Source organism: Dermatophagoides farinae, chromosome 1 (assembly GCF_024713945.1).
Source record: "Dermatophagoides farinae isolate YC_2012a chromosome 1, ASM2471394v1, whole genome shotgun sequence".
Taxonomy (NCBI): domain Eukaryota; kingdom Metazoa; phylum Arthropoda; class Arachnida; order Sarcoptiformes; family Pyroglyphidae; genus Dermatophagoides; species Dermatophagoides farinae.
The window spans coordinates 7,328,620-7,342,953 of NC_134677.1; the positions used below are offsets into that span (position 1 = coordinate 7,328,620).

The 14,334-nt window shown below is 30.1% G+C and overlaps 3 protein-coding genes across 6 annotated transcripts in view; 2 read left to right on the plus strand and 1 right to left on the minus strand.

The window, feature by feature from the left end:
* Nucleotides 1-278: 278 nt before the first annotated feature.
* On the plus strand, nucleotides 279-5,859 carry LOC124491801 (phospholipid-transporting ATPase ABCA3). Its single transcript, XM_047054499.2, has 6 exons — nucleotides 279-1,597; nucleotides 1,651-2,416; nucleotides 2,472-2,962; nucleotides 3,022-4,379; nucleotides 4,436-5,175; nucleotides 5,236-5,859. Exons 1-6 carry the CDS (start codon nucleotides 318-320, stop codon nucleotides 5,797-5,799), a joined length of 5,199 nt encoding a protein of 1,732 aa, XP_046910455.1. The 5' UTR covers nucleotides 279-317; the 3' UTR covers nucleotides 5,800-5,859.
* A 169-nt stretch (nucleotides 5,860-6,028) lies between these two features.
* The window catches only part of trc (Serine/threonine-protein kinase tricornered), a 32,052-nt gene continuing 23,746 nt past the window's right edge, over nucleotides 6,029-14,334 (plus strand). Inside the window, exons 1-2 of one of the 3 annotated variants that reach the window (XM_075732248.1) lie at nucleotides 6,029-6,252; nucleotides 6,506-6,996. The gene's annotated coding sequence lies outside the window, so the exon portion shown is untranslated. Of the gene's footprint in view, nucleotides 6,253-6,303; nucleotides 6,997-14,334 lie in introns of all 3 variants that reach the window. The other 2 variants (XM_075732235.1, XM_075732239.1) reach the window with 2 other exon arrangements.
* LOC124493089 (uncharacterized) lies at nucleotides 7,809-9,154 on the minus strand. 2 transcript variants are annotated; one of them, XM_047056151.2, is made up of 2 exons: nucleotides 8,458-9,154; nucleotides 7,809-8,279 (listed from the first exon to the last, which is right to left on the minus strand). In XM_047056151.2, the coding sequence occupies exons 1-2, from the start codon at nucleotides 8,462-8,464 to the stop codon at nucleotides 7,876-7,878; spliced, it is 411 nt and encodes a 136-aa protein (XP_046912107.1). In that variant the 5' UTR covers nucleotides 8,465-9,154; the 3' UTR covers nucleotides 7,809-7,875. The 2 variants fall into 2 exon arrangements, with proteins under 2 accessions (XP_046912107.1, XP_046912108.1); XM_047056152.2 differs by having other exon boundaries at nucleotides 7,809-8,213; nucleotides 8,458-8,676.

Here is a 14,334-nt window from a genome sequence, read left to right on the forward strand (position 1 = left end):
GCATTGTCGTTACCTATGTATGTCAACGGTGTTGTATCCTGTTTGTCATTCATCTTAATCGATTTAGCCGTATCCAAGATTTTTAATTTTTTTTTTTTTTTTTTTGGTTTTTTTTCTCTCTGATTCATTCGATGACAACAATATTTGATTTAACAATTAATATTAGTTGACTTATTATTGTATTATTAGTGTTGGAAATTGGTTAGATGCAAAAAATTCGAATTCTTTTCATTTTCGACAATATCAAAACATATTTAAACACAATAAATATCTAGTCGTTAATCGTAGTCATCATTGGCATTATCTATGTATTGATCATGTTGCCTAAGAAACAACCAGTAAATGATGAAATTGTATCAAATAATGAAATTGTTTCCTCTTCTTCCTCCTCCTCAGCATCAGCGTCATCATCATCATCATCAGAATTTGATCCAAATTTCATCGAAAAACTTGCCATTTGCTTGTTTAATAACCCGGTGATTTTGTTATTATGGAAAAATTTTAAAATCAAAAGCCGTCATCCATGTCGATCAATATTCTGGTTGCTAGTACCATGTATTTTCTGCATCATATTAGTCTTGATTCAAATGGTAGCCGATCAAGAATTTGTCAAAAACACGACTATATATAACGAACATGGTATTGATGAAGATTTGTCCACAATTGCAATTTCTGATAAACAAATTCTATATGCTCCGTTAACTAATGAAACTGAAGAAATCATGGAAATTCTGCACAAAAACATCGTGACCACTGAAATAATTGGATTTCACAATGAATCCGATCTAATCGCTTATTATGAGAGAAACAACAACAACAAAATTTCTTGTGCAATTGTATTTAATCGAATTAATTATGATGGTGCTGATTTCAAAATTCGTTTTCCATTCATTCCAAATCAGAATGGTAATAGTGTGTCTCGATTTATCGAATTGACTTGGAAAACATCAAAATACTGGCCACGGCACGTGTTGAGTGGTCCAAGATCAGCGAACAATAGTTATGGTGGACCACCAGATTATTTCAACAATGGATTTCTGTATATACAACATGAAATCAGCAAAGCAATAGCCATCTATTTTGATCCTAAAAGTGAAAATTTTTTTGATCAACTTCGTATGTCCATCCAACGATACCCGTTTCCGAAATATCAGAAAAACGATTTTCTCTTTTACATGGAAATTGTTTTTCCAATAGTCTTTTTGTTAAGTTTTCTATCCATCTCGATGGAGTTAACCAAAGACATTGTGATGGAGAAAGAATTACGATTGAAAGAAATAATGAAAATAATGGGTCTACGCGAATGGATGCATTGGCTATCCTGGTTTATTTATGCTTTTTTATGGCATACTTTATTCGGCATAATCATAACATCGATTCTCTGTATTCCATTTGGCAAACAAGCTATACTCAAATACAGTGATCCATTTTTAGTGTTCCTATTCATCATGTTTTATGTCGTTTCTGTAATAACGTTTTGTTTTCTGGTGAGTAGCATACCCAAAATATCAGAAAAGGCTGATTTTGCCGGAACAATCGGTGGTACCATTTACATTCTCTTATTTTTACCATATTATTTTATCAACTTTAATTATGAGTAAGTTTCATCAGATTCCAAAATTATCCATCTAATCATAATGTAATTTTAAGCGAAATACCATTTGAATGGCGATTATTCTCAAGTTTTTTGTTCAACATAAACATGCCATTTGGATTGATGATAATTTCTGAGCTAGAAATTAATCATATCGGTCTTCATTGGAACAACATTTGGGAGCCAATAGCACACGATGATCCAATGACATTTGGTTATATATTCATCATGTTTCTAGTGACATCAGTTGTACAATTTATCACTGCTATTTATATTGGAGCCGTATTTCCAGGAAAATATGGAATGGGCAAACCATGGAATTTTTTTGTCAATTTTTTTTATCCATCAAATGATTACCAAAAAGATGAAGAAAAACCGCTAGATTCTAATGGAGTTCATATAATAAATTTATATAAATCGTATGATGACCAGAAAACATTTGCCGTTAAAAATTTGACGTTGAATTTGCCACAAAATCGCATCACTGTTCTATTAGGACATAATGGAGCGGGAAAAACCACTTTGATGTCCATGTTATGTGGTTTAATCATTCCTAGTTGCGGTACAATCCTCATTAATGGAATAAATCTCCATGATGATATGGAACGTGTGCGTGAAAATCTTGGAATATGTCCACAATTTGATGTTTTATTTGATCATCTTACTGTTGAAGAACATTTATGGTTTTATTGCAAATTGAAAAATGTTTGTGAGAAATCTATTTACGAGGAAATTGATTCACTGATTAATAAATTGGATCTAAACTCCAAAAGACGAAATTTGGCTTCTACGCTGTCCGGTGGTATGAAACGTAAACTTTCGGTATGTCTATTTTATGATTTGGAATTATGTTTGAAAGTTATTTTTTGGTCTATAGGTTGGAATAGCTCTGGTAGGTGGGTCCAAGTTTGTCTTGTTGGACGAAGCTACATCAGGAATGGATGTTTCAGCTCGTAGATTCCTATGGGATTTCCTAATCAAAGAAAAAACTAACCGAACAATCCTCTTCTCTACACATTGCATGGAAGAAGCTGATGTCTTAGGAGACAAAATTGCCATTATGCAGCAAGGACAACTCAAATGCTTTGGATCACCATACCAATTACGTAAAGATTTCAAGCTGGGTCATCTCTTAAAGATTGCAATAACAAGGCAAGCAAATAAGCAAAAAATCATCGATTTGATCAATTCACACATCATTGATGCCAACCTGTTGGCTTCAAGCAATAATGAAATGACATTCAGTTTGCCAGAGTGTCAATCTAAAAATTTTGGACCACTATTCTTGACAATCGAACAGAATAACACTGATCTAGGCATCGATCATTTTGGTATTTCTGTTTCCACAATCGAAGAGGTCTTTTTTCGGTGAGTTTTTTTCCATGTTTTTAGATTCTTTATTCCAATAATATCATCTTTTTGAATAGGGCCAATCAATTTCAGCTGAATGACATTGATTCAGAACAAAAATATTCACAAGATCTAATTGATCGAATGAAACATAATTCATTGGAACATAGCAGTGAACTGGCACATTTGAGGCAAATTTTTCAAAGTCAATTTGTCAAAAAATTACGGTTTCTGCTACGAAGTCCTTTTCTTTTAGTTGCACATTTTGTTCTTCCCGCAATCGTTCTTATTATTGGCATTATTAGTGCCATGGGTGTGGCTCATAGCTTGACAAGTTCACCTGCGTTGCTTTTAAATCTTGAAACTTACCGACAAATACATGCGACATCATTCTTTTCACTTGATTCCGAATCAATCGCTTTAGGACAAACATATATCGATCTATTGAAAGAAAATTCAAATGTTATAACAAATAACGTATCATCTGAAACGACTGACCAAATCAAATCAAAAGCTATGAATTATCTTATTGACCTTCGACAAAATGATCTGAACTATAGAGCTTTAAATTATCTTGTTTCATCAATGTTTTCGCGAAACAACGATGAAATTTCTGCTGTTGCCTTGTTCAATAATCATGCTTATCATTCGGCAGCCATTGCCGTTGCTTTGGTTGATGAAACATTATTACGATACAGTTTGAATCGAAGTCAATTTAAATTATCCATCTGGAATGATCCATTTCCAAAGAAAATTAGTGAATCAATTAAAGCCCGAGAATTTGATTCAGTTTTTCAAACACAAATAATGATCTGTTTACTTGCCTCAATATGCTTTCTGATGGCCAGTTTTTCATCATTATTGGTCATCGAAAAATCTTCAAATTTTAAACTAATTCAAAAGATTTCTGGCCTGAAAATGTTCTACTATTGGATAAGTACTTTTATTCTGGATTTTTTCATCTATTTGATATCGGTGTTAATACTTGCTTTTATACTATACATTTTTAATGTGAAAGCATTTGTTTCATTGAAGCATCAATCATTTATGATGATATTGCTTTTGCTAAATGGTTTATCATCGTTACCTTTCATCTATTTAATGTCAGGAATATTTAAGAATCCTCATAAAGCCTATGTTCAAATTGCATTGTCTTTTTTCTTCATTGGTTTCAGCACTTTTATCACTGTTCTTTTATTACGTATCGGTGATTTTAATCTATTTTACGCAAGTGAATTTTGTGATACATTATTTTCTTACATTTTTTCAATTTATGCTGTCATAATGGGCATTTTTTCCATTTATGATAATTTTGTCGGTCTTGATGTTTGTTTTTCCACTTATAATGTGATGAACATGACAATCGATATACAAAAAATTTGCCAAACACCAAACATTCCAAACTTGCCTGTTCAAATTTTATACTGTTGTAAAGGTAAAATGTTTATAATTTTTTTTTCGATTACTAATAACTTTTGAATTTTTTTTCAGAGATTTGCACCAAGAATTGCTTCCGATATAATGAAAATTATTGGAGCATGGAAACACCTGGAATCGGCAAGTATGTTATTGGTTGTATTTTTCTTAGTTTTGTATACTGGTCAGCTTTGATAATCATGGAAGGTCCAATCGGAAAACAGCTTAACAAATTAGTGAATTATTTAAACAAAGAAAAATGGGCAAAAACTAACCAAGTGAAATTTAATCAAAAAAGCATCTCAAGTTGTAAAGATGATGATGTAAGAGCTGAAGAAATTCGAATTATGGCTAAACACAATGAAATGTTTGAAACTCATGGAATGATTGTCAAAAATGTTTCGAAAAATTATGGCCGTTTAAGAGCTGTAAAGAACATTAGCTTTTCGGTCGAATGGGCAGAATGTTTTGGTATGTTGGGTGAAAATGGAGCCGGTAAAACAACGACATTCAAAATGATAACCGGTGCATCAAAATTGACCAGCGGTGATATTTGGATCAACAAGTGGAATATTAAAGAAGAAATAGACAAAGTATTCAAACACATTGGATATTGTCCACAATTCGATGGTCTTCTCAATGAACTTACGGGACGCGAGACCCTGATGATTATCTGTCAAATTCGTGGTATAAAAGAAGAACTGATTCCTCAACAAATCGATGCTATGGCTGAATTGCTTCAATTCACTAGCCACATTGATCGTGTCGTTCATGAATACAGTGGTGGTACGAAACGAAAGCTAAGCTTCGCAATTGTAAGTTTATTAATTTTATTCGATTAATAATTTATCGAATTTGATCTATCTGTTTGCTAGTCGATTGTTGGAAATCCATTAATCACATTTTTAGATGAGCCAACAACCGGAATTGATCCAGTATCACGACGAGGACTATGGAATGCTATCCGTTTTGTTCGTTCCGGTGGATCATCATTGGTGTTGACATCACATTCGATGGAAGAATGTGAAGCATTATGTGATCGATTGGTTATTATGGTGAATGGTCGTATACGATGTATTGGTAGTCCATTACATTTGAAACGTAAATTTGGCAATGGATTTATTGTTCAAATAAAATTAGCAATCAATACAAAACAATCATCACAACAAACATTGGATAATCGTTCCAGATTGATTAATGTTTGTAAAGAAATTACTTTGCATAAATTTATGGAAAAAAATTTTGCATCACGTTTTGAATCAAACTATGAAAATCTATACACATATCATATCTATAATAATGATGTTAAATTAAGCCAAATGTTTGACAAAATTGAAAAATCACGAAGACATTTAAATATTGAACATTATTCGATTAATCAGCCATCATTGGAAAAGATATTTTTATCATTCAATTATTCCAAATCAAAGCTTAAATAATAATAATATATATTGTAATACAACAAAATATTCATCAACAATAAAAATTCATCAATTTAATTTCATCACTGTTTTTTTTTCGAACGGAAATCATAATTTAAAAAAAATCGAATATATTCATACATGATATATAATATTACACTACAAATTCTTATATTTTGAATCCTTTTCCATGGAACAGAACGTTAAACACCGCATGCGTAAAAAATTCGTTTGATGTTGTCGTCGTCGTCGTCGTCGTCGTTGCCAAATAATATCATCGATCCTTGTTTTTGTTTTTGTTGTCTGTGTGTGTGTATTGAATTCGCGAGTATTCGTGTCTATTTTTTTTCTGTATACGTTGTTTTTGGGGTTTTATATGTGTATATACAAAAGAATTGAAATTGGTAAAATAATTGATCTTGCAATCATAATTCACATTATTATTATTATAACTATCATCAACCAAGAGAAGTATAAAATTCTATTTAATTTTATTTGTAGTAGAAAATTTTATTTCATTAGTTTTTCTTTTGTCCGAATGAATTAGAAGCCCAAGAAAAAACCTTTAAACTGAAGCCACCCAAAGAATGATCTGAATAAATAAACCAACAGAATCTTACCCATTGTTTATGGCAGAAATAATACCAAAAAAAAACTATTCATCACTCAGCAAGAAAAAACTAATTCGTAAACTAAACACATTCCATGTTTGATTGATTTCAAGAAATTTTAAATTTCATTCATTCATCATCATCATAATCAAAAGAAGTGAAATTTTTTTTTCTTTTTGTAAATACGATTGTTCAGTTTTCATTCATTTCATGAGCATTTTTCAACGATTGTATACATTCCAATATGTCACGAACTATGTTTAATTGAAATACATTTGATGAAGCAAACGTTTTTCATTTAATAAAACAAATGCCAATGTTATGGTTATAAACATACAAAGAAAACTCCCTCAACAAATTGCATATACAACTAACAATCATTATCATCATCGAGTGAACCATTAAATAAAATACTCATCGATTAGGATAGAAAAAAACTAGGCTGAAAAATATAAGAATCTTTTGATCCATATATTATATTATAAAAATTAAATATCAAAATTCAACATATCGGTCTAATTTGTTTGTTGCCGTTAATTATCATCACTATCATATTGGACATTCGACATAATCCAATTCGAATCATCAAAATCAACTAATTAAAGTGAGTAGAAAATGTTTTTTTTATGGTTTAATTTTTTTCCAACAAAAAAAATCATGTTATTAGTTGATGGACCATGATTTCGTTCTAGTATTTTCATTCAAAACATAAAGGTGGTAGCACTGTCATTAGGAATTGAGAATTTCAAATTAATTTAATATATAAAGTTATAATGATCCAGAATTGATCAACATCTGTTTTTTTTTGGTGATCAAGATTCCAGGTGCTAAATGTTTGCCGGCATATTTGTCAATAGCTAACGATTCGATATTGATTGGTGATATGGTGATATCCAAACTTTACTAAATTCTTTTAACTTGTTTTAAATGTTTATGCTTTGTGTTGACTAGAATCTTGATATTTATGCCAAGATGTTTGAATGTGTTTGACATATATACTAGTGCCAGATGGCAAATTTGACTGTAGATTGTTTTTTTTTGTATGCGATAAAAATGAGAAACGATTGTATATTTTTTCGATACAAAATTATGGTCCTCCTTCATATCATCAATGCAACGTGTCCTAAATAACGGGATTTTGTTGCCTATAATACTTTGATTCTTATGGTTTGTTGTTCGTTGTTACGTTTGTCATTCAATTAATAAAATATAAAGAAAATTTTGCTAATAAAATCAAACTGTGATTTACACACACCATGATAAAAATCTTGACATTATAATCGCTTTTAATTGTTCAACATGAACGCATGATAAACGATGAAAAAATGGCCATCCATTATCCTTGATTTTTATTTTTCGTTGTTTGCCTTGTGGCGGCATTGTGGTGACATTATTATACGGTAGAATGATCAATCATTTAATTAAAAAAGGTAATTTTTTTTATTGTTCAACCACAAAAAAACATTCATTTTTCACACAATTTTCAGTTATCGGAATTACCACAGCTTGGAGGTGGTGGCAAATCACTACCAACGTATGTTCCTAGTCCAGGTTCTGTTCCTGGCACTGTTGCGCCTAGACCGATTCCAACACCGGGTACTCGATAGGTCGGTTCGGCTAAACCTGGTCGATGATATTGTGGTTCGCCAAACGATGGTGTATTATTCGGCGGAACAACGCCCATACCATAGTTGCCATTGTTATTTGGTCCACTGAAATGGGCATGTTCACCATAACCGGCTGGTCCAGGAGGATTATCACCACCAGGTTGATTATAAATTGGTACACCAAATGATTGCTGACCCGGTTCCGGTGGTTGTCCTAGAGAAGAAGAGGTGAAACCATCATGGATGCTGTTGTCACCATCATCACAACAATTGAAACAGGCTATTTTGTATTTTTTTCAACAAACATATTGTTTACTAATGTTTGGCCAGATTTTTATTATTTTATTATTATTTTAGTTAGTAGGCCATCGTGTTTGTTAGGGATTGTGCGTTGCACAATGTGTATGTTTTTTTTTTTTTGTTGATGATGATGGTCAATTTTATTTGGAAAAACTTACCTGACATTTTTGTCAATTTTCAATAATTTGATTCAATCGGGAAAATAAAATGTGTACTGGCTATGATGATGATGATGGGCGACTTTCACTGATTGAAATCTATTTGATTGTGTGTGATGGCTTTTTGTTTGAAATTTTTTTTTTCTTTTTTGATCGATCAAATCACTTTTTTTTGTGATCGATTTTATGGATATGTCGATGTGTGTGTGTGTATGTCGTAAGCTTAGATTACATTAGACAGATCCTATTTACACACACACACGTACATTTAAAAAAAATGCAACAATACATGTAATGCAATACACAATGGAAGGAACAAAATTCTACATGACACGTAGTCATCAACTGCCATTATTATCTCATCATCATCATCATCATCAATGATGTTTTGTCGCTATAGTTTCAATCTATCTAATCACATAATAATGTAAACCTATTCAATTTAGCTTTTATTTTTTTATCAAAAATTTCACACTTGAAGTGAAAGGAAGAGATTTTTTTTTGTTTTTGACTCATACATGTAATAATAGGATCCAGGATCTTGAGATCTGAAATAAGTCATGAGTCGATTATTTATTATTAACATTTTATGTATACCAAACACACAAAAAAAATGATCAGTCATCATTCGATAATTTTTTTTTTTTTTTTTGTTACTCGGATGACATTGTGTGATATATGTGTGTTGTATATGAATGAATGAAATTTATTTCATTTCCAATCAATTTGTAATTGATTTCAATTGACATCACCCATCATTATCATCATATATTGTTGTTTGATCGATGAATTCAGGTTTTTTTTTCCTTCTCTTCTGATTCTAAAAAGACCACATTACATTGTAATTTAGTTATATATTGAGCGATTGACTAAATATGGAAATCAATGACGTTATTGTATTGAAAAAAATTTTTTTTTTTATTAGATGCTTTCATTTCTATGCGTTTTTTTGTGACATTAATCCCCCCTTTCATTTTTGTTGTTCATTACATTTCAAAAATTCTTTTTTTCAAGTGATTGCAATTTCTATATGTTTGTATTGTTGCTGCGATATTCGGAAACCAAAAAACATTGGATTGAACACCTGTTGTTTGATATACCTACACACACACATTATTATCATAAACTGAAAGGATAAAATGGGTGGTGAATCCGTTTTCATTGGAAATTTTATTTTATTAATCCTATATAAATAACTTTTGTTAGTTTTTTTTCACAACAATAAATAAGAATATATTTATATTGGTTATTGATAATCGTCAAGGTTACATTCATTCTTAAGATTAAAAATGATTGAAATTTAAACCATTTCCTAGGTCAAATGTCGAAATCATATGTGAATAAAAAATAAATAGGAGTAATGGAGACCTGAATCTATTGAACTACGTGTTTGTTTGTTTGTTTGTTTGTCCCTATTTGCATATAACAACAATTATTTCAAAGTTCGCACCTGACCAATATATATTTTTTTTTTTGCCATTATATACATATTGTCTCTATGTCGACAATGTAATATAATGGATGCACACCTTATTTTTTTTCGATTGTATCGGTCGGATTTTTTTTCCTAAAAAAAAACGTTATGATAATATTGTTGTTGTTGTTGTTGTGAAAGTTGTATACAATTGAAAATCATTAAAAAAAATTTTTTTTTTTCATCTGATGTTTCAATGTTTATTTTTATTTGGAACATGGTCAATTTTGAATAAAATGAATTGTAAATACCATATTTATTCATTGGAATTTTTCATTTTTGCCTCTGATTTCAATTTCAATTCACATATTGTCATTATATGAACTGAACTTATTGTTGTTGAACGAGAAACAATAAAAAAAACTTGCCTTTGATAAAAAATTTTTTTTGTGTCATCAAGCGTGATCACACCTTTTTTTCAAAATAAAAAAAAAACTATAATGAAAGCAACAACAACAAAATCAATGTGTGCGGGCCATCTACACCTGTGCTTTATTGAATGATGATAATTGATCCATCAAATTACCTTGAATTTCATCATTTCATTGATATTTAGGTCTGATTTTTTTCCGTTTTTATTTTTCAACCAATTGATTATTAATATTCCTTCAATGGTTTCATTTTCATAAAGATCACTGACATAACTAGATCATCAAATGTATTTGTTCGTTTATAATCATCATCATCATTATCATTATCAAGATGATTTAAATATTCGTTTCCTATATATATGTTTGAATGATTAATCTACACACTCTGAATTACACTTGTTCATTTGCATTCATTCTACTTGTTGAACATATAATTTGCTAATGATGTTTTTTTTTTATATATAGGCTACAAGTTTACATCATAGAAATCATCACAACATTATGTTTACAAAGACAGTGGAAAAAAAAGATCCAGATACTTTGTAAAATTTTCAATACATACATTGTAAATGTAATGTTTTTCGATGATTTATATATATATATATAATAAACTACGATGTTCCATAACATCGTAATGATCATATATCGATAATACGTTCGCAGTCATGATTGGGAATCGGACACTATTGAAATATTTGTGGATAAAATAAAGCTTTATTGATCAAGTATACGCAGATCATAGATCCCAGATACTCGATCGATAATGATAATTTGGGATGGGTTTATATACTAGATTACAATCAATTAGAAACATTAATTAGGTTATAACATTCATTAAATAGTCGAACATCCATAAAATATTCAAAATCAAAGAAATATTTTTACATATATAAAAAAGAAATATTTTGATCAACCTCATTGTTTGTGTCGGTGTATGATTACCCCGAAAATTCTGACAAGTTTCTCACATTTTTAAGATGAAAAGCAAAAATTATTATTATAAATGATTAATTCTTTAATCTTAAACTACTAAATTTGATGGATTACCATTATATAATTGTCATTATCGTTGTTGTTGTTGTTGTCGTCTTTTTTTTGTCATGATGAAATTGAAAATAAAAATTCATCACATTGTGCATGACGATAATATGTCACCAAAACGATAATAAAAACAGGAACAAAAATCTATTTCTAGTCTCTCGATAAACGACTAACTAACTAACTAACTAACTAACTGATTGACATACGACAGACATACAAATAGATAGATAAATAGATGAAATAATAACCAAATGCAATGAAATAATACAATTTACGATCTACTTTATATTATGTGAGTAATAAAAATAAAATTATTTACGATGTATACATACATCATTTATATTCATCAGCTGTATGTATGTAGTCCATTCCACTTTCATTTTCAATTTTACGGCCATTTTTTTTATAAATTTTCATTCTTTTGAAGTTTTGGGTTTTGTCAAATTTTTTTCCCTGTTTGTTGTTGCAAATATTATTGTCGCTGTTTGAGATGTTAAAAATGAAAAAGAAGGAGAAAAAATTTTACCACCTCTTGAGCTTGTTATCACTATGAAAGTTCATTTTTCCAAATTGAAACTTACATACATGCGGAAGCGGTTTCTTTCCCCCTTGCTCTTGCTGTTTCTGTGTGTGTGTGTGTCTGTCTATGATTGTTTGGGTAAATTTAGAATCATTTGACAGCCAATTCTTTCATTTCAATTCATTTGCATGCATGTCGACATTGATGAAGACATGTAGAGAAAGTGAGCGAGAAAGAGAGAGAGTGAGAAAGATGAATAACCGAATCCATTCTTTTTTTTTGCTATTCGATCTTGATGAATCGGTTTTTTCTTCTTTGAAATTGAAATATTTTTCATGTCATTATAAATCTGGTTGTTATTTATTATTATTATTGGGCGCCATACTGTGCATTTTTTACACATTTTTTCAAACAGATTTGTGATCCAGAAATGAGAAAATAACATTTATTATATTGTTTTGCGTTTTTTTTTTCGCTGGCATACAATTGATTCATTGAATGATTGTTTGTTTATATTGTTTATGATGATGATGTGAATGATGTTTATGATGATTGGCAATTGGCGACAGTAGCAGGAAGCAATGAAAAAACATTGGCCATGATTGAATGAATGAATGAATGAATGAGGCCAATAACCACATTGCGTTAGAGTATGTATTCTATTGTTGAGAATTACCAACATTTTATCGATTACGATTATTGTATCGAGTATCTGGTAGCACACACACACACACACACAGGTATATCGTAAATCTAATTTCATTCCTTTTTTGCTCTTGTTCCTGTTCATCGTACACATTTTGTGTGTGTGTGTGTTTGTTTTCAATGTTTGTTCGATCCCATCATTTCAAGTGAATTATAATCAATGTCTCCATTGTATTCATTTTGTTTGTTTGTTTGTTTTGTTTTCGATATCAGGTCGCTCTTTCTGGATTGATTGATTTTGATCTCGATTTTTTTTGTCTTTTTTTTTTTGTTTTGTTTTTTCATTTCCACATTTTTTTTATTGTTTTATGTCATATTTTTCTGTTCGTTTGTTGACTTTTACATACATTTGGCTCTACCTTTGATTGTTTTCAATTAAATTATAACTTGAAAAAAATTGCATTTCATGTTTTTTTTTAATACACAAAATACTAGGAATGAAATGATGATAATGCCTGAAAGGGAAGTAAAGAATTGCCTGAATTATGTGTATGCGTAACAACAACAAGTCAATTACCGTTTTGTTGTTGTTGTTATTGTTGTTGCCGTCAACGTCTTGTCTTGTCTGTCTGTCTGTCATCATACGATAATCATTTAGTTTTTTTTTCCATTCATTTGTCACATTTAATTTTCAATGTCTATCTAAATGAATGAATGAATGAATGGCACAACAACAACAACAACAAAGATAGATGAATGGATCTGATGATTGTTCGTTGATTAAAAACAAAACAAAAAAAAGAAAGGCGTCGTAAAAAAATTTAAAAATTTAATTTTCAAATCAATTGAATGAATGAATGAAACATACCGATACACTATCTATCTATATATGAGATTTAGTAAAAGTGAAAGTTTGTTTTTTTTTAAAGCCATATGTATAAAATGCGCGCTTTTTGTTGAAATATATTTATTTGAATGTTCACACACACACACACACACATGTATAACTTTTTTTTTCTCCATTGTGTCTATGTGCTTCTCTGAAATAAAAAATGGGCAAAATAATGATTTAAAAATGGGCAAAAAATAAAAATTATTAAATGAGAAATATATATAGAGATAGAGTGAAAGAGACAGAGAGGAGATGCCTTGTGTGTGTATTACTTGTTGTTTGTGCGTATATTTGTTACTTCAACAACAAAGAGAATTATACCAATGTGTATAATGTGTGGAGATTTTTTTTGTTGTTGTTGTTCTTTTTGTTTTGTTTTGTTTTTTTTTATTATTATTTCTCCCTTTATGATGATGATGATTATTATTATGACTGAACTGAACTGAACTGATTGATTGTTCAGTCACATCATATTCATGAATGATACATACACAGACGAATGTTGGATTTTCACAATTGTATGTGTATGTGTGTGTGTGTATGTGTTTGGAGCATGTGCACATACATTATTATTTTGATTCTTAAAAAAAAAATTCCATTTGAAAACATCCTTGTAGTATCATCATATCATTTTAGCTTTTCAATATATTAACAATGATATAATGTAGGGTTATATTATTGATCATCATCATCATCATCATCAAAAAAAAACATATTTCACGTCGTCTTTATACAACAATTCATAAAAAAAAATTCTTTTTTTACATCAATTCTTTTCTGTCATCTATGTGTGTGTGTGTGTGTGTTCTTTCGCTTTCTCACTCTCACTTGTTCTGTCAAACTACATTGTGTTTTTGTGTGTGTGTGTGTGTGTGTGTGTAACACACTTGTAGGAATTTTTTTTTTCATTAGTTTTTCAACCAAGTTTTGTAAT

Coding starts and splice junctions, on each gene's coding strand:
- LOC124491801 (XM_047054499.2), top strand. CDS start 318: ATGTTGCCTAAGAAACAACCAGTAAATGATGAAATTGTATCAAATAAT. Junction 1,598..1,650: donor TTTATCAACTTTAATTATGA/GTAAGTTTCATC, acceptor TGTAATTTTAAG/CGAAATACCATTTGAATGGC. Junction 5,176..5,235: donor GAAAGCTAAGCTTCGCAATT/GTAAGTTTATTA, acceptor TCTGTTTGCTAG/TCGATTGTTGGAAATCCATT.